General features: G+C 41.7%; 1 protein-coding gene across 1 annotated transcript in view; it reads right to left on the bottom strand.

Moving 5' to 3' along the window:
- The window catches only part of ABCD2 (ATP binding cassette subfamily D member 2), a 41,450-nt gene that overhangs the window by 3,690 nt on the left and 14,006 nt on the right, over positions 1–23,754 (bottom strand). The window contains exons 4-7 of the mRNA XM_056846102.1: positions 21,533–21,701; positions 18,294–18,388; positions 13,807–13,952; positions 438–583 (exon numbers count right to left, since the gene is read on the bottom strand). Coding sequence (XP_056702080.1) covers positions 438–583; positions 13,807–13,952; positions 18,294–18,388; positions 21,533–21,701 — 556 coding nt within the window. The remainder of the gene's footprint in view (positions 1–437; positions 584–13,806; positions 13,953–18,293; positions 18,389–21,532; positions 21,702–23,754) is intronic.

Below are 23,754 nucleotides of genomic sequence, written 5' to 3'. Positions count from 1 at the left end.
AACACTGCCTCCGTGCACAGGCACCACGTGCACAAGCCTGTGATCACGCAGAGGTGTGATGGGCCAGAGCACTACTGCCCACAATCCCAGACAGGAGGAACTTCCCCCAGCCTAAAGCTGGATACATACCTCTGTCTCCAGTGTTCCTGGATGACCCCACAGTGAAAACAATGGTACAATCACTTCAATGGGCATCTTACAAATCCCTGGCTTGATGGCCTCTGGTGCTCCCATCATGCCCATTTTAAAAGGGGGTTGAGTTTCAGAAAGTCTGGCCATGCACTACTTTACATGCCAACAAAAGTGTTAGGAAGGACAAATCAGGAATATGCAAGGAACCAAATACATAAAATTCTGGAGGAACCATGTTCTATTGCACTATATACATGCTGGGTGTCCCTGGTTATCTTTCCCCTTCTTCATTAAAAGACAGATACCTCCTTCTCTCTGAACTATGTGGTTCAAATGAACAATCTGCAAGATGCACTCCAGATTCTGGTCTTGGTAGCCCTTTTCATGCATGTCATCCACTGAGTCAGGATAAATTACTTGATCACGCAGCGTTCCAATGGACATGTAGGGCCTGTAAAGCAATGCAAGGAATGAGTAATCTCACATGGAGTAACATCACAACCCTGCTATTTAGGGCTGCTGGCTGATGCTCTCTGAACAGTACACACAATGGTCTAAATGCTGTGTTTCTAAATACGGTAATTATTTGAATTATTTGTAATTATCTGTTTTCCTAAATTTATTCTAGAGAACAATGCCTTGTTTACAGAGAAACTGATTAGAGTGCAGCAATGTAGTTTAAGTTGGTTTGAGAATAATATACCCATCGAAGAAGAACACCTGTTATCCAATGCACAAAATCTTCCTTTTCTCAGCAAACAGATCAGAAATATTAAACTTGGACGAGTATTTGTCTCCTCAGTTACTCACAGGCATAGCAGAATTCCCAGTTGCTGAATCTAAGCAATATGTTCAATGTGTGAGATTTAAAAAAAAAAAAATCTAAATTCTAGGTTCTTGTGCATAACAAGCACTCAGAAGTCTGATCCTTTGTACATACTGACATCCTCTGAATAATTTGGGAAACAAATAATGCAAGAGATTGGAAGTCTAAAACTTTTCATACTAGAAATATAGTTTGTTTTGTATGGACTTACATGGAATTGCACTAAACTTCCCACTACTACATTACAATGCCAGATCATTTCACTAGGTTTACAAGCAAAGAATTCATTTTGTATATTCAACAACCAAGCATACTATTTACTGTCTTCTTTACCCTTTTCCTATTGGCACCCAGCTAAACTCCACTTGAGAAACATGGTTCTATTTGTTATCCCGTATGGTGATTACGTCCTATTCTCCTTTGCAAATGCTAATCCCCCCTCCTTACTTCTTAGGTCTCATTAACAGCCATTTTACCATACCTATAATTTTGCAACAAATAATTAGGTTCTAGATCAAATCAAGTCTGAATTCTCTCTAGAAGCTAAAATGACTCAACTGAGGCTATTCTAGTTTGGTCGCACCATGAGAAGACTCCCCAGAAAAGACAAAAGTTGAAGGCAGTAGTAAAAGAGGAAGACCAAACATGAGATGGTCTTACTCAATCAAGGAAGCCAAGGCTTTCCCTGTGCAAGTCCTGAGCAAGGCTGTTAATTTTGCCAGGAGATCATCAGTTATGTTGGCTCCTGATGGGCATGCATAGGTGACCAAGCAACTCCATGGTTTTAACAACTGAGGCACCAAGGATGGCATTCTCTTACCCAAAAGTGCTCACATGGGACTGGGATTCAGAGAATATATTTAACACAAGATATCCAAGCAGTTACCCCTTTGTGGTCTCAGAAGATACAAATATTTACAAACACGGGTACTCAAAATTTGTTATGTCTCCAGAAGAGGCACATGGACAGGAGTGTTTGCTACTAAGTTCCTACCAGATATTCACACAGACTGCAACTGTATTCTGAACAGAATAGTTTACAACTGTATTCTGAACAGAAAAGTTTAACGTTTTTGTTTCGTTACCACTATGGATGAGGCTCAGTCTAATAATATTTGAGAATCTTTAGTCCAGAGTTTCAAAGGCTTGTCTGCTACTTTATATAAAAGCAGATATTAAAAATACATCTTTCGTTAGATCAGATGGTGAACACATCATTGGTCAAATACTGTTCATAAACCCAAAGATGCCAATCTCAGGTAATCTCAGGCCTTCCCTCCCATCTCCTTGGAGGAAGGGTGGGATAAAAATGTGATAAATAAATGAGATAAGGGAGAATAAGGGAGCAGCACAGATTGCTGGCTCTTAAGGTAATCTACCCACCATTTCTCACCATAAAGACCCATGACCTTCTTTTCTCCCATCACACATGAAGCCTCAATCTGCAGCTACAGATTCTTGGGCTTCAGGGAGATCTTCCCTCCCAAGGATAGGGGCATTTTAAAAGTTGATGGAATACAGTGAAGGCTGGAGCCCTGTAGTCTGAATATACATGTCACACGTAGCACTCGCAGTATTACATGAACTTTACACGTGACACAGCAAGTGAGAACCACAACTCATTGCAGAGACAGGGACCAGCAGGTGAAAGGACAAAAGTCTTGTAAACTCAGAGCTGCCCGGCTCAATCTGGTTGTGGTGCAATTACAAACAGCTAGTTATAACACATTGTGCCTTTTGGGTATGAGCAGGTTACTCATTCTTTTAGTCACTGAGGGAATACATTTGTGGTGTTTAATTAATGGTATATCATTGTGTTCTTTCAAGAAATGATGGCTCGCAAGGAACAGTAAAAATCCCTTTCCCAGTTCAGAAGGCATACTTCACATTAATCAAAAGATCTTTTAATAACAATGTTGTCAGAATTCGTTTCTGACATTCTTACAAGGAACGTATCATACCAGTTCAAGGCTATAATCCAATGAAAGAGCTGTCAAGTATCACATGTCTGCTGGGGTTTGCTTTCTGTTTTCACCACAGCTGTAGTCTCTGCTGAAGAAATCAGCCACAGTTCTATTCACAAGTGGCCTGCCTCTTCATCGGTGGGAACTGCTGCAGCACACACTAGAAGCCAACCTCCAGCTACACAAGTGGGACTCTCCAAATTGCCTGTGAAATGGGAACTGCTGTGGTGAAATCTTTCAGCAGAGCTCTAGCAGTGTGTAGATCACAGCACTGACCTAATTTTGTTTGTTGGGGGAAATCACTGCAAGACCTCCCACAGACCTTGGGAAGATTAATACTGGTTAAGGCAGGATTGGATTCTTCTCAGAATGTCAACTGGCAGCTGTAATATGAGGCATCATTTAATAAGCTTTTGCTAGGATCTACAAGGCCAATGATTTCTGCTGAAAAACATAATAGAAGACTTTTACTATGAAATGCTAAGGGCGTTTTTAGATAGTTATGTAAAGGAATGGGGTAGGGTCTCCAAGCAAGAATTCCCATAACTCCCCACAAAACTACAATTCCCTGGATTTGGAGAAGGGAAACAATAGCTAATATTGGTTCTTGTAGGTTATCCGGGCTGTGTAACCGTGGTCTTGGAATTTTCTTTCCTGACGTTTCGCCAGCAACTGTGGCAGGCATCTTCAGAGTAGTAACACTGAAGGACAGTGTCTCTCAGTGTCAAGGGTGTAGGAAGAGTAATATATAGTCAGAAAGGGGTTGGGTTTGAGCTGAGTATTGTCCTGCAAAAGTATTGTCCTGTAAGTATCAAGATAATGTGCTATTGAGGGTATGGTATGTTAATATGGAACCATTGTATCCTGAAGTGATCTGTTAATGTGTGTAATCCAAAACTAATCTGTATGGCTATTGTTGAATGTTGTCTTTGTCTGGAGGTTTTTCAGGGCAGGAAGCCAAGCCTTATTCATTCTTAAACTCTCCTCTTTTCTGTTAAAGTTGTGCTGATGTTTATGAATTTCAATGGCTTCTCTGTGCAATCTGACAAAATAGTTGGTAGAATTGTCCAGTCTTTCAGTGTCTTGGAATAAGACCCTGTGTCCTGTTTGTGTCAGTCCATGTTCAGCCACTGCTGATTTCTCAGGTTGGCCAAGTCTGCAGTATCTTTCATGTTCTTTTATCCTTGTTTGTATGCTTCGTTTTGTGGTCCCGATGTAAACTTCTCCACAGCTGCAAGGTATACGATATACTCCTGCAGAGGTGAGGGGGTCTCTTTTGTCTTTTGCTGATCGTAGCATTTGTTGTATTATTAACATACCATACCCTCAATAGCACATTATCTTGATACTTACAGGACAATACTTTTGCAGGACAATACTCAGCTCAAACCCAACCCCTTTCTGACTATATATTACTCTTCCTACACCCTTGACACTGAGAGACACTGTCCTTCAGTGTTACTACTCTGAAGATGCCTGCCACAGTTGCTGGCGAAACGTCAGGAAAGAAAATTCCAAGACCACGGTTACACAGCCCGGATAACCTACAAGAACCAATGAACTCTGACCGTGAAAGCCTTCGACAATAGCTAATATGTCTGTGCGAAGAAATCTAAAAAAAACCATGTATATATGTCTATATAGATGATTGTAAATAGAAAAGTATATGCATCAGAATGAATTTAAGGTCTTTATGTGTATTAGAAAGCTGAACAATCACGCAAATTCAACATCTGTAAAGCTAACCAATTAGATAAGAGGGAGGGAAAATAAAGCTGTCATATTGGTCCCTTAGCCTGATAAGAGAAGAACCAATCAGGCAGCAGGGTGAACGTTGCAATCTTATTGGACCTTTCACAACCTTCCTTAGGAGCCATTCAAAAGTCAGATTTTTCACTCCCCCTTCAACGTATAAGTAGAGCTAGCTTAGACCCAGAGGAAAAGTTCTGAAGGACTTCAGAAAACAGAGACAGAGCTGAAGTCCAGATACCTGTAGCAGAGAATTCCCTTAGGAGGTGGAAGGAGCCTGAGAGCTAAGGAAACTGTAGACGCAGAAGGGCTGAATAGCAGTGGAGAGAACTAGGCCCCAACAAACAGCCTGATTACAGCCATTCCAAGCAAGACCACGAAGGGAGCTGCTATATTGAAGTCCTGGGAAAAGGAGATTCCCCTCCTCATGGGAATGCTGGCAGAAAAAGCCTCAGAAGATTGGAAATTGGAATTAATATAGAATAAGAACAAAGACAGCTCTCCTGTATCCACTTCTGCATTTTTCTATCGTTATCAAGTTGGTGTTCAACATTAAAGAACACAGTTGTTTGCATCTGAAGAGAAACAAGTTCTTTTACTTGGGAAGCAAGTGCCTAAGGCCTGACTACATTAACCATCCCCGAACATCCTGACATTCTGATGCAGATATAGGTTCCATTGTAACTATTTACCTATAATAAACCAAAAAATATGACCAGTGGAATGTCCAAAGAACGAATCGTTTTCTTGTCAACCCCCCTCCCTTTTTCTTTGAAAACTAGTTCAAGGGTGTTTTAGGGCAAGCTACACTTCCCGCAGCTCTCTCAAGATATAAATAATTGATTTGAGCCTAAAATAACCTACAGTAAGCTTTCTTCTCCAGTATCCAAGAACGTCTGTTAAATATTTCAAAGAGATCAGTTACCAAGTCTGTGCGTAATTAGCTTACACTCAGTAACATAGCTTACAGGGTACAAAGTGAAGAGCTTCCCCACCAGGGCGTATAATTAGAAGCTGCTGTCGCAGACAGAAATATTATACAATAACAGAAAGCCATGGAAAGTGCAAGAGTGCTTACTGTGGAAAGGAAACAAGGAAGAACCCGTAAGCCAGGATGAAAAGCGTGCCATCGTTTAGTGAAATGGCTCTCTTACAGCAAACAAGTCCAGTAGCTCTATGCAGGAATTGCCTGCACCAGGGAGCCAAACTCAGCAGGGATCATGCTGTCAGTCCGTCTGAGTCAGCATGGTGAAACCCCAGGGTTGATGCTGGCAGGCTTCCAGCCCTTCACGGGGCCTTCTATATAAGGCTCATCTGCCAGTGGCACAACCATAGAGTTAAGAGAAAGACTACAGTGACACATTGCCTGGGTTTCTGGTACTACATGAAAAATCCCATGTCCTTTGGATAGGGACAGGAACCCTCTGCCCTGTGTACCTACCACTGGCAATTAGAAACCAAATTCTGTGTAATACCAGAAATTGTATGAATAAGGATTTATTAGGGACTAGACTCCCATGGGGAAAAATAGGATGGGGAATCTAAGGGTTGAGCTGAAGACTAAAAATCAACAAGTGACAAAATCTAATAAATTTTAATGTCTCTGAATGTGTGGCAACATCAACAAGTGACAAGATCTAATAGATTTTGTCACTTTTAAAAAAAATTAAAGGAAGGGTACAAAAGGGAAAAAGGGAAAAGGGTTTCCACAATACAACTGAGAAAATAAAAATACGCAAACATATCAAACAGATTGTATTGCCATGCTTTTCAGAGCCATTATACAATCAAATAATCACCCAGATTCTGCGGAAAAAAGAAAATTAGTCAGGCATTACTAATCATATAATCAAATAGTTACTCAGGTTATATAAAAATATTCAGGCATAGCTGATTGCGTCATATGATCAAAAAATGGTCACCCAATCTTATCTATCAAGGGTATTTAATATCTCTTTAATAGTTAATTCTTAGCAGCAACTGACCAATTTGAACTGACAACAATTTGATCTTTCCCCAGTTAAATACAAAACGCATGGTTTCCCCAATGCTGTGATTTTGACCCCTTTCCCCTCCTGGCCTGCCCACAGACCTGGATGGCTATTGATCCACATGGGACCCGCAACCCTGGGTATCAACTCTCCCAGGATTGGGAAGAACTTTTAGGAGAGGAGAACACAGGAAAGATTTGTGATCCTTGTGCCCAAAGGAAAGATCCAACCCATCATTTCTACACGTACTTCCACATTCCCTTAACAGCCCTCCTTCTTGGGTTGAAAGGCAAGACAGAGACTCTGTAAATAAACTAATTAATAAATATATGTCAGGGAGGCAGCCAGCTAGAGTTCCGTCAGCCTTCATGAGAAAGCAACCTTGAACTGAAATCGCTGCTGGTTAAGTACACCTGAATAAATGAAATGTTCTTTTAATCTACCGAATAATCATTAGGCCAGGCTGGGAAAACTGCACAACCAGGAGCGTGTTGCAAAATGCCCCATTCTGTGAACTGCATCACACCAAAGCCAACTCTGGATTTACGTCACTTTACAAACTTAGGCCTAGTTTTCACATGCAGCCAAATGAGGTGGCAATGAGATAGCAGAAGGCTGGGGTAGCAAAATAGACTGGACCACTTCAGATGGGGGGGTTATCTTTTTAAAAGTTTCCCTATATTAATAATTCACTGTAAGTACAAAACTAGTCTGTATATGAAGGGTTAACCTGCTTGATGTGCTCTTTTTTATTACTTGCAAGAGTTATTACATGAGGGAGCAATAAAAATGTGACACTGCCACCTGCAGTCTGAAGTGGTACAATCTGTTCTTACAGCCTCATTCAGCTCCATTCTTGATCAGTTCTTCAAGATCGGAATCCTCACAAGGAAAGTCCATTTTCATTCAGTAACTTCTGAAGTGGTACTTTGCTACGAGGAAGAACAGGAGTTACAAATAACTGGTGGCATTAGTCTCTCTTTTAACCAAGAAATTTAAGACTTTTGTCTCAATATGTGGACAATCATCAATTAAGAAACAGTCTTGTGCATTTAGGAGACAAATTTGGAAAAACTCTAGCAAAATGTAGAATGGAAATGACACTCAAGATCATTCATAACTAGGTGGGACAGAGAACTGGAAATCATGGGATGCCCCATCAGTTTTCTATTATTTCTTTCAGGCACAGGATATGTTGGCCCAGTAAAAATTAATCAACAAGCCACATGAAACAGTGGAATTCCATTACTGGAACTTCTGGTGTATTATTTGTCCCTAGATATTATTTGGCTACAGTGTTGGGGATGGGATTAAGTGTTCTCCTGTATTATTTCCTCAATCAAAAATGGCTCTCCTCTGGGAAACAGACAGGTACCATCCTTGAGCCTGTCTTTTGAGGGTCTAAAACAACCCTGGGGACATTTTAGATAAGGCCAAATCACTCAGTTCAGGGAAGCAACTCCACTGTCATGCATAATTTGGCCCTAAACAAATCCAAATATTAGATGGCCTAGAAGACAAGAGCAAACATCTGGCCGTGCAGGATGTGTTTCTAGCTGTTACGTTGCAAGAAAAAAATTACATCTGCAGCTGAATTGTTTTTACAGTCATGTTTTCCATTAAGTTTAAAAGTTAAATGGGGAAGGGAAGTGGAGTCCAGAAGAAAGAGATGTCCACAAGTATTGCAAAATATATTGTACTATATAACATAGTGAACAAGCTGTAAAACCAAAGATACTGAGGACTTCCAAGATTACATATTTTGTTGGATGAAATTTACACCATGTTAGGAAAAATAAAGTCTAATTTTAAAAGGCATTTGCACCCACTTTAGAACAAGTATTAAGTTGAGTGCCCGAAGTAAGCCTTCTCTGGTTCTTATTCAAAATCTCCCAGGCAAAGGGGAGCTATGTCAACTCTGACATTCTGCAAAGTATTTTAGGAAAAATAATCCCTGCCCATCAATCTTAGTGTCTGGCATTCCTACAACTCTAAGTCCTGGTATTAATTAGTAGGTGCTCAGAGTGTCTGGTGTCTTGGACAGTAGGAGAGAAAACATCAGCTAATCTCTAAAGCCGATATTCCCTCCTGGAGATATGCCCAGGTAACTCCTGTATATTTCCCAAGGGCTAGTAGTACTGCCATCTTTATACTCACCTTCTGCGTTCTGTCATGAACATGCATGATGCTATAAAGTCATTTGCCTTTTAAGGATACTGGTACACCCTCTGCGTAAACAAAGAGCTCCTCCACAGATGAAGGCAAGCAAGGTTGCCAGTTAAATCAAATGGAATCAAGGCAATCCCTGTTCCAATCAGGATAAAACTGACTAGGGTTTAATTCAATTTGACCAGCTAAACAGCCTAGTAAATTGGTATGAAGGGCTACTCTCCCAATTCTGAAAATTCCAATTTTAAAAGTGGCATTTGTAACTATCCTGGAAGGCTCACCACTGACAATACCACAATCCAGAGGGAGGTTTTGCTGCTCCCTTCATTCCAGTGATGAGAACTTCTCAGGAGTTTAGTGATCTTAATGCAAATAAAGTTTCCCATAACCAAGTTCTATTGTTTTCAACTAACTTTCCCCACTCATTTTAATGAGACAAACGGTGCCAAAAAAAGTTCAAAATAATCCACAGTACTTTGTTGCTCCTCCTTAGCTGCCACAGCACTTTTAGAATTGCTGCATGCATCCTGACTGAATGAAAAACACAGAGATTTATTGGCTAGTGTCAACGACATCACTGATGACACATTTCCCCACCCCTGAATTTTGGAAATTAAAAAAAATAATCCTGATTCCTGCCCCCACCCCCTGTTCAGAGGTTTTCTGCTATAGCCTTTAAATAAACACGCCTTGGTTCTCATTTACAGCACCATTAAAATAATAGAAACATTGAATTAGAAGGTACCTCCAGGGTCATCTAGTCCAACCCTCTGCACAATGCCGAAAATTCACAACTACTCCCCCCCCCCCACTCCATGACCAGAAGATGGCCAAAAAACAGACAAACAACCCCTCTAGGATCCCAGGCTAATCTGGCCTGGAGGAAAATTGCTTCTTGGCCCCAAAATGGTTATTACCCTGGGCATGTAAGAAAGGGCCACAAGAGCCAAGCATTGGCAGAACCCTTCTTGCCCTCTCTTTCATGATTTGCCTAAGTTCACAGAATCAGCATTGCTGCCAGATGGCCATCTAGCCTCTACTTAAAAACCTCCAAAGAAGGAGAACCCACCACCTACCAAGGAAGTCTGTTCCACTGAGGAACTGCTCTGAGAGGAAGTTCTTCATAATGTTTAGCCAGAAATCCCGCCCACTTGATTCTGCTCCTCTTTGGAAACTTTGCTTTCAAAAGACCAAAACCACCGCAGAGTTACTCTCTTAAACACCATATTCCAAATGATAAATAAAAATGGAGGGGTCAATTGTGTCAAAGAATGCTGACATATCTAACTGCACCAACAGGCATGATTGTCCCTCCCCAGCTCTGCTTTAAACTAAGCTCATCTACCAATATAATTAAGCCATCTTTGTTCCAAACTCAGGCCTGAAACAAGGTTCAAATGGTCAAGGGCAAGTTTCATCCAAAAACCCCTGAAACTGCTGCACCACCACACATCTTATCACCTTCCCCCAAAAGCTAAATTGGAGACTAGCCTTTAATTGGCCACCTCATCCTTAGCCAATGAAGATTTTTAAAGCATAGATCTAATACCTGCCTCCTTCAAAAGTCTAGGGAGAGTTGCCCGAGTCAGTGAGGTGTTAATCAATGCCTCCAATACCTTAATCAATGCCTCCAATACCTCACGAAATATCACCGCAAGGGGCCAATTAACTTCAATTACAGGGTTGGACACCTGTCATCAAGTTACCAACCAATTTAAACAGACAAGATCCAACTGATATGATGGTAGCGGAGAAAAAAGCCTTCTTTACCACCATCACTGCTATCTCATAGGCATACAAATGGGCTACATGATGTGCCCTGTCCGATTCATCCCGAGTCTTCTGGCAGCGTCACAATATTCATCTCCCAATCTGCTTCATCATATCCCCCAGCTCCCTGGCAAACCACAGAGATGGGGGCCTACCAGAGCATGGGGAGACAGCAAGTAGCAACCCTGTTTATGGATAACAGTACAAGGTATCGATACAAATATTTTGACTATTAGCAGCACTCTTAAAAGAAACCACGTATGATGCTTTGGCACTACCAAATGTATCTGACAAGAGCTTTCTTAAAGATAAGATTTTCTGGCATTTAAATCATATAATTACTTAGATCCAAAGTCATAACAGAAAGTTGTTCCGTGGGCAACTTCTTAACATTTGCATTATTGTGCATTTCACACATTGCATGTCCCATAGTATTTCTGATCCTACTTTTAATATGAAAAAGCTTTCCATAGTCCAACAAACTGTTGACATCATATTTTAAAGTGTTACACACTTACACTGTAATGGGTTAAAGTCAATTTATAGTCAGATTACTTTCTCTTTTAAAGCTGTTTCATTAGAATTACAAATGTTTATTAATAACAAGCAAAAATATTTCAAAAGCCCATGCAAGGCAGCCGAGTGACTCACAGCTCTGCCTTGGTATTTCATGAATTCCCTTTTTCAAATTTGCTCTTGAACTCTCTTAAAAGCATAAGCTTCAGCATCTTATTATGCTCACCTTCTTTGCAGGCCCAAATTCTTCTCTAGAGTAGATTGAACATTCACATACAGAGATTTCCTGTCTCCCTCTTTCGGATTCCTCTCCCTTCTGCATTGCTGCTATGGTGGCTGATCAGCCAAATATCCAGGTAAGCAGAAAGAAAGTATCTCTCTCCATCCCTGCCCGACTTTCTTTGCCAGTGCCTCAAGGTATCCTGGGAAATGTAGTGCCCAGGAAGCCTGGAATAAGATTCTGCACCCTGGTGACCACATTGCCCTGGACACACCTCAGCACAGCACCTGAGAAACAGTCAAAATAGCATCCTAGGCAGGAAGGAAGCAGCATAGAGGGAGTGAGTCTCTCTCTTCCCACCCAGTCATCATCTAGTTGGTTGGATGACTAATTGGCTCCATGCCTTGCTGGCTGCCACCAATAAACCTAGGTCAGCAGCTGCATCAACAACAGCTCCATTACAGCAGAGGTGGGAAGGAGGTCAAATAAGGAAGGCAAGGGAGACTTTCCAAGCATACCAGGATGAGAATTGGTTGCAGGAAAAAAATGCAGGTTTTGGCTACCTACTGATCTCAATTCTTAAGCAAGGTCAGGGGAGGGTCACCTGTCTTTTCTTATTTCCTGGCATGAAAAACATGTGAAGTCCAATCCAGCTAAACTTAGTTGTATCTAAGTACCGTAACTAAGGAAAGCAACGGCTAACTTAACTGTTCCATTACTTTTGACAAGACTTGATCATGATTAAATTCAGCGGGATGGGTTCACTAAGTCCCCCTCCAAAATAGCCTGGTCCAGTTAACAATCACAACCAGAGAAGAACAGATTGGGGAGGGGGGGAGCAAAACCTCTAAGATCTGAACTTGAAAGCCAGTAGCAGAACCATCCCGGGTTTGATTCTCTGCTCCTGCACATGAGCGACGGACTCTAATCTGGAGAACCAGGATAGATTCCCCACTCCTCCACATGAAGCCTGCTGGGTGACCTTGGGCCAGTCACAGTTCTCTCAGAACTCTCTCAGCCCTACCTACCTCACAAGGAACCTATTGTGGGGTGGGGGGAAGAGAAGGTGATTGTAAGCCGCTTTGAGACTCTTTATAGTAGAGAATAGCGGGGCATAAATATCAACTCTTTTTCTAAATATGAAGCTAGTGATCCCAAAAGACCTGCACCCCCAAAATCCTCCAAGATCACCATCACCAAGCCCCACTCCCTGAAGACATCAGAGGATCCACCAGGAGGCCAGCATGCAATCTTGCAGGAGTGCAAGATTTCAAATGTGAGCACAGGCCCTTGAAAAAGCACTTCTTGCCCTAAGAAAGTGAAGCCTGGCTGGATCTCTACCACTCTGTTCTAAATCTGGCATTTACAACCATTGGAACATGTAGTCAATACCAGGGCTAGCTGAGATCCTGCATTTTGCCTCCATTCAAGCCTAACTCTGCAGACAGACCTATCTGGCTGAGAGTGGCTCCACTCTGTAGGGCCTGATTCTGTCTAACCTGGATTATCTTGACAAGACTGGACGTTCAATGAAATTAAAGGAGAGACCACAGGAAAGCTTCCTTCTAGATTATGCTTCTCTCTAAGGAGGAACACACAAAAGCCATGAAAAAATAAATGAAAAGAAACATGGTGAATAGACAACTCTCTCTCCTGCTGGGTAGAAAGGCTACCTACTCTTCCAATTTCTCCTGCAGGAACAGAATATTGTTCTTGTAGCAGCAAACTGGACTAGCATTGTTTTAGCACTTGCTTTAGGGCTGATACTTTCCCCTCCCCATCTAGAAAGACCTTCACACCCAGTAAGAAAATCATGTCTTTCTCAGACAGAATTGAAATGCCACAATCGCATCAGATACCAGCAAAGGGACAAGATGGCACAAAACATTTATATAGCCCTTTATAATCTGCCTTGAGATTCATTGGTCTGTCTGGATTGCCATCCACATCTAGAAGACTGAACAGTCTACAACTATTGAGTGAACTCCTCTTCTTAAGTATCATCACAACCAAAACCGTTGAAGCCCTCTACCATCTCACTGGAACAAATTGGATTAGCAGCAAGACTGGTGGTGCTAGGGAAGTTCCTTTCTCTTCTAATCCTGTGGAAGCAGGTTTGAATCCTCATTCACCTTCTGCCTTGGGGTAAGAGGAAGGCTGTACGAAGGGCCATGACTCAAAGGGGGGAAAGACACTTTGCATGCAGAAGGTCCAAGTTCAGCCTCTGCCATCTCCAGCTAATGGGTGCCGGGAAGCAGGCAATTGGAAATAGTTCCCTCTGCCTGAGCATGGAGAATTGCTGCCAGTCAGAGTAGACAATATTAAGCTAGTCAGACCAAGGTTTGGACTTGGTATGAGGCAGCTAAAAGTTGTCCCAGTGTAACAAAGCCGCTGAAATTGAATGCCATACAGTTAGAATAATATACAGTCCTCCTGCTCTAAACAACTGTTAAAAATGTTCTGCCAAACCTTTGTGGGATATAGAACATATGTTGAGGAGGTGGCTTGTAGAGGACTCCTTCATAGACAGGCCACAAGCCACCTAGAATTCGGAAGAGAGAACTTTTCCCACAGCCATTGGGACCAGTGATTAGAAGATGCATTCCTTCCTCAACCTACACAAATGAGAAAAAACAATAACTTTAGGAAGCAATCATTTTCATAAAGTAAGCACACTGTAAGAGTACCCAACATGCCCCCCCATGAAGCCATCTCAGCATTCTGATGTTTAACTGATCTATCTACAGGACAGCAAGATCTCTGCAAAGCCAGGATAAGATCATTGAGGAGCATTTATATGCGCCTGCTGATTTAATTAGCTATACATTCCTAGGAATTCCAAGGAAGACCAGGGTTGTGGTGAGGAGTCACACAATGGCAACCCACCTCTGAATGTCTCTTGCCTTGAAAACCCCACCAAGGTTTGCCATACGTCAGATGTGACTCAATGGCAAAAAAAAAATCTATCTACAAAAATATAAGAAACACTCGTGGTTTGTGTGTGTTTTATGGGGGGATTTTCAAATCTATATTTAAAAATTTTCCTGAGATAAAATCAACTATGTGGATGTCTCAGAACCAGCAATACAATAAATAAAACTACCACCATCTAATCTTGCATGATAGGAGGAGAAAGCAACCCTTGTGTAAATATGGAGCTCCTCCACCCATCACAATGAACAACAGGAGCTCCATATATACACGGAGGTCTGAATTACAGCTTGGGTTTTTATCACTCTATGCTTTCCCTATTGAGAATCCAAATGAACTTTATTTTGTAATGAAAGTAGAGACAACTGGACTCTCTAAAAACCAGCGGCATCAAAAATATACAATATGTATAAATAATGTATTATGTAGGCTGAGTCTGCATTTCCGGCATTGCTTGCAGTGTGTTTGGAATTCTAGGACCAAAGAAAACCTTTGCTTGGAAAAGTTATGCAGGCTGGGGTAGAATATGCAATATTTGTTTTTCTCAGCATTCTGGGTTTTGCGGTGCAGCGAAATCCCTAAGGAATCCTTTTGTATGGTGGGAATTTCTCTTTAGCAAAAAACCACATGTGTTTGTTTTTGTTTAATACCATAGCCTTAAAGGCAAATTATTTTGAGCAGCAGGGAGTAAAACTGTACAGCATAAAAATGTTCCTCAGAATTCCTTTTTTATTTGCATACTTAGAATCATACAAACATAAGAGTTGGAAGAGACCTCCGGGATCATCTAGTCCAACCTTCTGCACAATGCAGGAAATTCACTGCTATCTTTTATCATTTCCAGAGAAGAAACTTCTCCTACAGAAGAAAATGTTCCTGCCAAATTACTTTGCTCTACACAAGGTTGAGAGCTTGCTCTGTATGGATTCTGGGGGGCCACCTTCTTTTCAGTCAAGCTATGAAAGGGCAAAACAAAACAAAACACTTCTTGTAGCAAATTGGTGTGGTGGGCAGAGCAAGGGCAGTGGGAGACAGAAGGGAGGAGAAATGATACAACAGCAGAAATGACACATAAAACATTGCATAAACTGTACTGAAATGAACGAAGTATAGTCCTTTAAATTAATATAGAACTGTGATAGGCTCTAGCAGCTGCACAACATCTGGCCACTTTATGTGTGATCCAAGGCTTGTGGTCCAAGAGAAAAAAAGCCATATATGCTTCCTCAGATCTACCTTGATTTTTTTTGAAGGAGGAACAAAATCATGTCTGAGATCACAATAAAAATGACAATATAATAGGACATGCCCAACAGTTTCAACCTCCCCACTTTCACAAGGGCACGTCTGTTCCCGGACTGGTACTCCACTGTATCTCTCTTGCAAAAGCAGAGGGTAGGACATGGAGCCAAAGTAAAAGCTTTTCTAAATTTGGGAATTACCAAGTACTTAGAGGACATAAAAGTTCTTCTCCCTGAGGAAACAATATTTTGTGACAAGACTTAAATGATTTTGTAATTCAGTATCCCAAATACTTTGCTTAATAACCTTATTTATTTAATGTAGAGCCTGAACTACCCTGGAAAGACAGAACAGAGGAAACAACACAATTCAGTTTAAAGTCCATTAAAATAGCTGAAAGACGGGTGCTAATAATCCCAACCTCCTATCAACCATTTGATCCTGTTTCTAACAGGCTAGAAAGTTGCTTTCACTTTGGGCCAATTTCTTCTAACACCTAGTTTAACATGATGTGACCACCTTGCATCTTGTAGTGTGTTCCCACGCTCCTGCTGCCAACAGCCAACGAGATGTGACGTCTGGTCAGAGAAATGTGTGATTTCTTATCTGGCGTTATATTCAGCTAGATGTTATAAGGAAATGACTCTGAGCAGTGGAAGCTTCATGTTTGCCATGTCTACTTTAGCCTTTAGCTACAAGAACTATGTCAAATATTAATTGAGCATCTTTGAATGGTGAAGTGATACCTAGTTTTGCTTAATCGAGATTTTTTTTTTAATCTAAGAGATTAAAAATCTCTCTCTGGTCCACTATCCATATTATATTTCTCTTCCCATCCTAAGCATGCACAGCAGTACCCTTGCGTTACTTAACTTGTCAGCATGCACAACCATTCATGGCTGGCATCACCCACCATACCAGGACATCTTCTTTGGCTGCTGGAAGCAGGACCAGTAGGCATGGACCTCAACATCTCCTCCTAAGGACTACACTTTTTTAAAAAACAAAAATTGGGTTTTTGAGCGATAGTGCAGCAGGAAGCTTTCTGCTGCACCCCTAACTTAAACAGACACCCATGCATTCAATACATGGATAGAGAAGAGATACAAAAGTGTGTCATTTTCCAGGATATGAAAAAGCACCGGAATAAAGTCTGCCACTAAATTCATTCCTGACTCAAATGGACAGACTGTGAAAGAAAATCCATCTGTGTAGGTCTCATTAGCGCTGCCATCACCCAGTTGCAGGCCAGGGATTTCTTTGGGCATACATAAGCCACCACATAATGCGTTGGAAATCTTAAGACAGCATAAATAATATAATACTACAAGAGGGATCCCACAAGTACTTGTATGGAGGTCAACTCCATGACTTGTATGGAGGTCATTTCTCATTTTCCCCTCCACCACTATTGCCTCTTTCCCTTTCCTAAAAGCTCCCACAGCCTCTCACCCTTTTCTTGCTTCCTTCTCTCCTTCTACGATTGCCAACCTGGAGATCTATTGGAATCACAATGACTCCCCCAACTACAGAGATCATTTCCCATCTGGGTTGCCACCTTTAGGTTGGGAAATTCCTGGAGATTTTGGGATGGAGCCTTGGGAAGGCGAGGTTTGGGGAGGGAAGTGACCACAGCAGGGTATAATGTCACAGAGTCCATCCTCCAAAACAGCCATTTTCTCCAGGGGAACTGATCCCTGTCATCTGGACAGCAGTTGTAATTCTGGGTGATCTCCAGCCCCTGACAGGAGGTTGGCAACCCTAGATCCTCTGGAGGAAACTGCTGCTTTGGAGGGTGGAGTCTATGGAATTATAACCCTCTGAGATCCCTCCCCTCCTCAAACTCCATCCTCCCCAGACTCTACCCCACAAACCTCTAGGAATTTCCTAACCTGGAGTTGGCTACGCTATCTCCTTCCCACCCAACAGTCAACCTACCTATATCTGTCCTTCTGTCTTAAGCTTTCCCTCCTCCCTGCCAGTAGGCTCTACCTACGAAAACTGGGCCCAGTTGTGCGGCCACCGGGCCAGGGCCACTTGTATGGTAGGGAACTGTCAAGGTTGCAACCATTAATCAGCATTTCATGGTCTAGCATTCCACAGGGATGTCTCGTTTCCCCCCCCCCCCCAAACTCTGGAAGTTTTTTATTCCATGAGTCACTGCTAGATTCCTCAAGGCAGTTGTAGGGACAGTAGTATTTTATAAGGAGAACCACAGACATGGCTAGATAGTCTTCATACTCTTAGAAAGATTCAAATCAGAATTCCTGAGATGGCAAGCTACCAGTTCAACACCCCAAATGTATAGGGTAACCAACAAATGTGTGTGTCTATGTGTGAATTGCTGTCAAGTCAACTCTAGAACAACCCTATGAGTTCACGTCCTTGCTCAGGTCTTCCAAACAAAGGGCCATGGCTTCCTTGATTGAGTCAATACATGTCATGTTGGGTCTTCCTCTTTTCCTGCTGTTTTCAACTTTTCCTAGCATAACTGTCTTTTCCAGTGACTCCTGTCTTCTCAAACGAACAAGTACATCACATGAAAATGGAAATCTTCCCGGGATTCGTATGCCATTTAGTCTTCCCTTAAGTCTCCCTGTTTCCTGATGCAAGATAAACTGTACATATCTAACTCTAAAACTGGGCCACTATGCCTACCTTTCTTGACTTCCCCTCTTTTCCATATGCTCCTCCAAGTATTTTACATAAAGGTACTGAACTCTGGGCTGTTTTTGTTCTAATTGTGATGGCAACAATCAGAAGATTCTTGCATATCATCTTACTTTGAAGTTAAGTCTTGAAACCACCACATCTCCATTTGGGGTAATTATAGGAACATTTTCACAGATAATCCCATGATCAACATCTATCACTTTTCCTACAAGTAAAACAAAAACAGAATATTAACACAACATGTGTTAGTAGAGCAGTCGCACAGGCATACACAGAGAGAGAGAAAAAGTTGTCCATCTTAGCATGGCAGATTCCTGTTGAGCATGAATTGACTTGCCCATGAATTGCTTCCATCAAAAATAGTGTTTCAGATGAAGTAAGGTCATATAAAACGATTTAATCTATAGTTAACAACTCTTACCATTGTTATGTCACTGGATTGGATCGTTAAGATTCTTTCCACTGCAGGATGTGCTTACCCCTGACCAAAGAAGCCTTCCCTAATGTAAGGCACCATTTCATCAGGGGAAGGTTCCTCCTACTGGAAGAAAGTACCTCTACTAACAGAACAGCCACATGGTCTGATACAATGAGCTCAAACTCGTTTTACATTAACTTCTGCTTTTATTAGGATTTTGATGCCAACTGCAAATAAAAACTGTGCAACTGTATATGTTCAACAAGGATCCTGTGTTCCATAGTATCTCTACCCAGTTCTTCAAGCAAGGAACCTACAGATGAAGCCAATTTGGAAAGTTTCCTTCTTTCCAGACATTTGGCACATCTATGCACAGCAAAACTTGTTCTTATACATATTGCTCAAATCGTATGAAAACAGATGCCAAAGAAAAGTGTAAATAAATGAACCCACTCAGATACAAACTTGTTTTTTTTCAAGAGCTACAGTGGTATAATTCATTATAATATCTAACAAATATATTCCATGAGTTCAGAGACACTCAGGAGGTTTCACATACTGGAATATTTCAATATAACCTTTACTGAGGTAATTAAGATAATTAGTATTGAAAGCTGGCACCAAAGACTGTAGAGATCATTCTGAAGGCATGAACTTGGGGGGGGGGGTGTTAACTAAAATGATGGATGACCCAGAAACTATGAAGGAGGCAACTTCAAGGTGTTTTTAAGCATCAGGGGGTTCCACTGATTATCTGCATCCACAGGGTCAAATTCAAGTTGGTTCTGATTGAAGAATATGAGCCAAAACAGAGGCGACAGATATCACAGATAAACAGTAAATTGGGTGTGCATGCATCGACAATTTGGATCAAGGCTATGCAGGATTGGAGGGAGGAATTTAACCCTTCAGGCTCTAGTTCGCTTCATTATTCAACAGCAGGCTCACCACACCATTATTAGGCATTTTAAAAGGAAAGCAAAGTGTGTCCTTTTAAAACTTAATCATCATCACCATCATCACCTTTATTATACATGTACTTCACCATAGTTAACCTTAATCTTTTTCCCTTTAAACGCTAGTAATAGCAAAGAAAGCTGAAACTGAGTGGGGCATGAAGGGTTATATTCCCTCTTCCCACATGCCCCCCTACATACATAACTGAGTCACATGGGAAGGAGGATATAAATATTTAATAAATGAATTAATTAATAAATTACTTTCAAAAGAGATGGAGATCTGTGAAGGCCTGATGATGGGGGCAGGGAGAGACACTCAAAATCACACAATGACCCAGAAATTCTAAAGCAGTTAGCTTTAACAAAACCCTAGACATTATTTGACCATTAAGTGGTTGAGCTGATTTGTCTGCATGAACATATGAAGCTGTCTGATAGTGAACCAGGTCCATCTAGGTAAGCACTGTCTACGCAGACGAGCAACAGCTCTCCAGGATCTCCAGTTGAGGTTTTTCCACATCACCTACTACCTGGTCCTTTTAGCTGAAGATGCCAGGGACCGAACCTGGGACCTTCTGCATGCCAAACAGATGCTCTGCTACTGAGTCACAGCCCCTCCCCAACATGCATGCCATCAGATTCAATGTGATCACCATCATGTCTGTTTTGGCTTTAAGGAAGCAGGGGAGGAGCCCTCCTTTCCTCTCTATGGTATTATGCTCTACTACAGCCATTAACAAACAAAATGTAACATCTGCATATCCATCAAGCCAGCCTTAATGCCTCAGGGAGATCAGATGCCCACAAACATCTACCACGTAGTGGCCCATGGAAAACCTACTGTTCCAGCATCTCCAGACAACTCGAGAACCAGTTATCTGCAGTATCTGGTCACATTGCAAGCTGAGCAATGGGATCCTTCCCGGCTCCTTTTCTGGATTCCCAAGCAGCCACATTACCACACAGTTAGAGAAGACAGTGAACAAGTCTTTCCTTGTAACTTGCCACCCTTCTGATGTGTCTACAATCCAGAAGACGTTCGACTGAACCCTAATAGTCCTCCCACCAGAGCCTTTAAAAGACTTCACAAATTCCTTGGCTTTGCCATCTTTAGCATTAGAGATATGGTATTAGAGGTGACTTAAGAGCAGTAAAGTACATTGCATAGTTAATTCTTTTTAGTCCCAGCAGATGGAGCACCGACAGTTCCTTCTGAGGCAAAAGCCTTTACCTGGACTGCACTGAAGTATGCTGGATCACACAGGCATTTAGCTGACCTTTGGTGGATGCATACTGGGGGGACTTACACAGTGCTAAAAAGGGGCATCACAGAAATGGATTCAGTGGGCCAGACTTCACATTACAAAGCACTCATGCTTGTTGGAGGCAAAATGAGGACTTTGTATCAGAGTTAGGCGAGGTCCTCCTGTCTCCTTTGGCAACATCCTTTGGTGCAGAGGGAGGCAGCACTTTTCAAAACCATTTTTAAAATGAATGTGAGGTATTTCAGTACAATCCTAAGTGTTACATGTGTAAATTTACACATCCCACCTACCTCACAAGGTGCCTGGTGTGGGGGGCGGGAAGGGAAGGTGATTGTAAGCCACTTTGAGACTCCTTACGGTGGTGAAAAGCGGGGTATAAAAACCAACTCTTCTTCACCTTCTGTACCTGGCAATGGGATGGATTACATGTGCAAATAACTTTTTTTTTTATATAACTGCCCCAGTGATTCCAACTATAAGAACATGAGATAGGATGAATCCATGTAATCCAGTGTCCCACTTTACACAGAGGCCAACCAGTTGCCCTAGATGGCCAATAAACAGGGCATAAAGGCCAAGGACTCTCCCCAGATGTTGCCTCCTGGTATTCAGAAGTGAACTGCCACTGGACATGGAGGTTCAAAATTATGTGACACATAAGAAAGGAATAACCTAAAAGAAAAAAAAAGAACTGTAGAATTCATTACCCTTGATTTCTAAGGGGCCATCAATATGTCGTTCTGTTTTCTCTGTCTTTGTATTGCCGCTTTCATTTTCTTGAGACACAGCTGTCCTTTTGTAAATGCCTCTCTTCACTTCATCAAAGACCGAAAACATGTTGTACACCCGGGCTGTGTAGCCGGCTAACTCAGTGACCTGCCAGACAACAAATTATAGTGGACATAAATTACTGGATTGCATATAGTTTTGTTTTTTGCTTCCAAAGGCTATCTATGAAAAATCAAAGGGAATATGGCCTTTCATATTCATATGCTTTCCTGAAATGCCAGAAGTCAGTTTTGACGTGTGTGCAAATATTTCTTACATGAGACAGTGATAGAAGAATGAAGGTCAACTCCTAGTAAGACATGTGATGAGGTCCTCATTAGCAGGTAACGGGATAGTATAACAGCTAAACCTTCAGCAGCTAGTGTGTTTTTTTTAAAGCATTTTTGGGCTTTGGGGGAAAAGGCAGTGCACAATTGTAATGCTTGCAATTTAACTGAGCAGTCTGGCAAACTTTTACTTAAATTGACTTAGTGCTGTTGACTTAAACTGACCATCAATGGTGATTCAAACATGCTGGCATGTTTACCATGCCTTCGCATCAAACAGTGCAGTCATCTCACAAGTGACAAGGAAGCCACAGATCATTTCAGAGAACAAGGTAAGCACTCTGCTCTGCTTCTCTCTTTCATTTTCCATGCCAGCTCAAGATCAACTAGCACCTGGTGACCGATACTCAAAGCAACCCTAGACTGATACAGTGCTGCTGCTTGCCTGTCACAGAACCATACATGCTTTCCTAAGGGTGCACAGAGATGTAACATTTGATTCGAGGACAGTGTTAAAACACATGTCAATAACTAGGGGCTTTGATTTATGGGAGGTGTTTGATGTCTATTAGCCTTCATTCCAGACTAGCCACTTCAGGATATATCCCCTCCTAACATGATAATACTTGTTTTCATTTGCTTATGGGGAAGGAGGGTATTTTGCCCCTGGTTGGAAATTTTGTGGCGGCTGTGCTAAGATTCTCCTCATCATTCACACCTTTTAAAACTCTGCCAGCTCTTCAACTGCAAGTATTTGTGCCTGCAACCACTAAAGGCAAACTATTAGGGCCGAACTAGTCTTTACAATGTCCATGGGTCTGGCCTGCAGACTCTGACACCACTTTAATGCCAAACCTGGCCATTTAAAAACGCCGTGTGGTTGCGCAGTAATGCAGGACTAGTTAATCTTGTCCGCTCCCCGGGACTTTTCAAGTGCCAGCACTGGACCCACCATGCTGCACGCCCTCATGGTATTTTAAAACAGCCTTCAGCTTGAAAACGGCCCATGAATGCCGTAATGCCCAATTTTGCCTTCAACTGCACTCATCCCCTTTTCCACAAAAAAGGTCGATTTGCAGGCTCATTTCACTGGACCTAGTTGCTGTGGAACCAGCCTTAATGGAAGGGGAAAGAGTCTGTGAGCACAGGGATTTCTGGCTTTATATCATTTTCCATAAAACTGGTTTGATATCTCTCATTCTTCACAAATACCTTCCCCTATAGGTGGCAACTAGATGTATTCTAGTGAATTGTCCCACCTGTCCTCAAATGACACAGGAAGTCACACCCAGGCATGTAAAGAAAGGGGATGGGGAACAACCAGTTCTGATAGCTAGCAACTTCCCCAGCAATCAACAAGTGATGGCATCACCCCAAAACTATAGTGTGCCATCTGCTGGCAGAAAGGAATTAGGCCAAAACATCTAGACCTGTCAGAAAGAATGGAAAGATAAATATTATTTGTACTATGGTACATACTACAGGAAACGGTTTAGCTATCTGTTGTGCCACATTTACACACAGCCAAAATTTTGCTATGTTGTGAATTCAACTGTTCACCTCTCCTTCAAAGTAAAGATAAGTCCATTTGTTCGGCATAAGGAAATTTTATTATGAGAAATAAAGCAACACATTAGAGCAACCGCTATTTTTGCACATCTGGTAAATTCTGATATCCAACAGATATCTAGTGTACTGCTGTATTATATTCTCCAGTTTATGTGTTTTTGGAATTTAATTTTTGATGGATTGAAAACATGTCTTTTTAATTCCATAATTTTAGCACATACACAGAGATATGGCAGAGAAATGCATGACATATTCCAATACCTTTAATCATATTACATTTGTATGCTGTTGTTGTAATATTCACC

Source organism: Euleptes europaea, chromosome 3 (genome assembly GCF_029931775.1).
Source record: "Euleptes europaea isolate rEulEur1 chromosome 3, rEulEur1.hap1, whole genome shotgun sequence".
Lineage (NCBI taxonomy): Eukaryota > Metazoa > Chordata > Lepidosauria > Squamata > Sphaerodactylidae > Euleptes > Euleptes europaea.
Note: the sequence above shows the minus strand (reverse complement) of the source record. Positions and strands in the feature narration are given on the sequence as shown.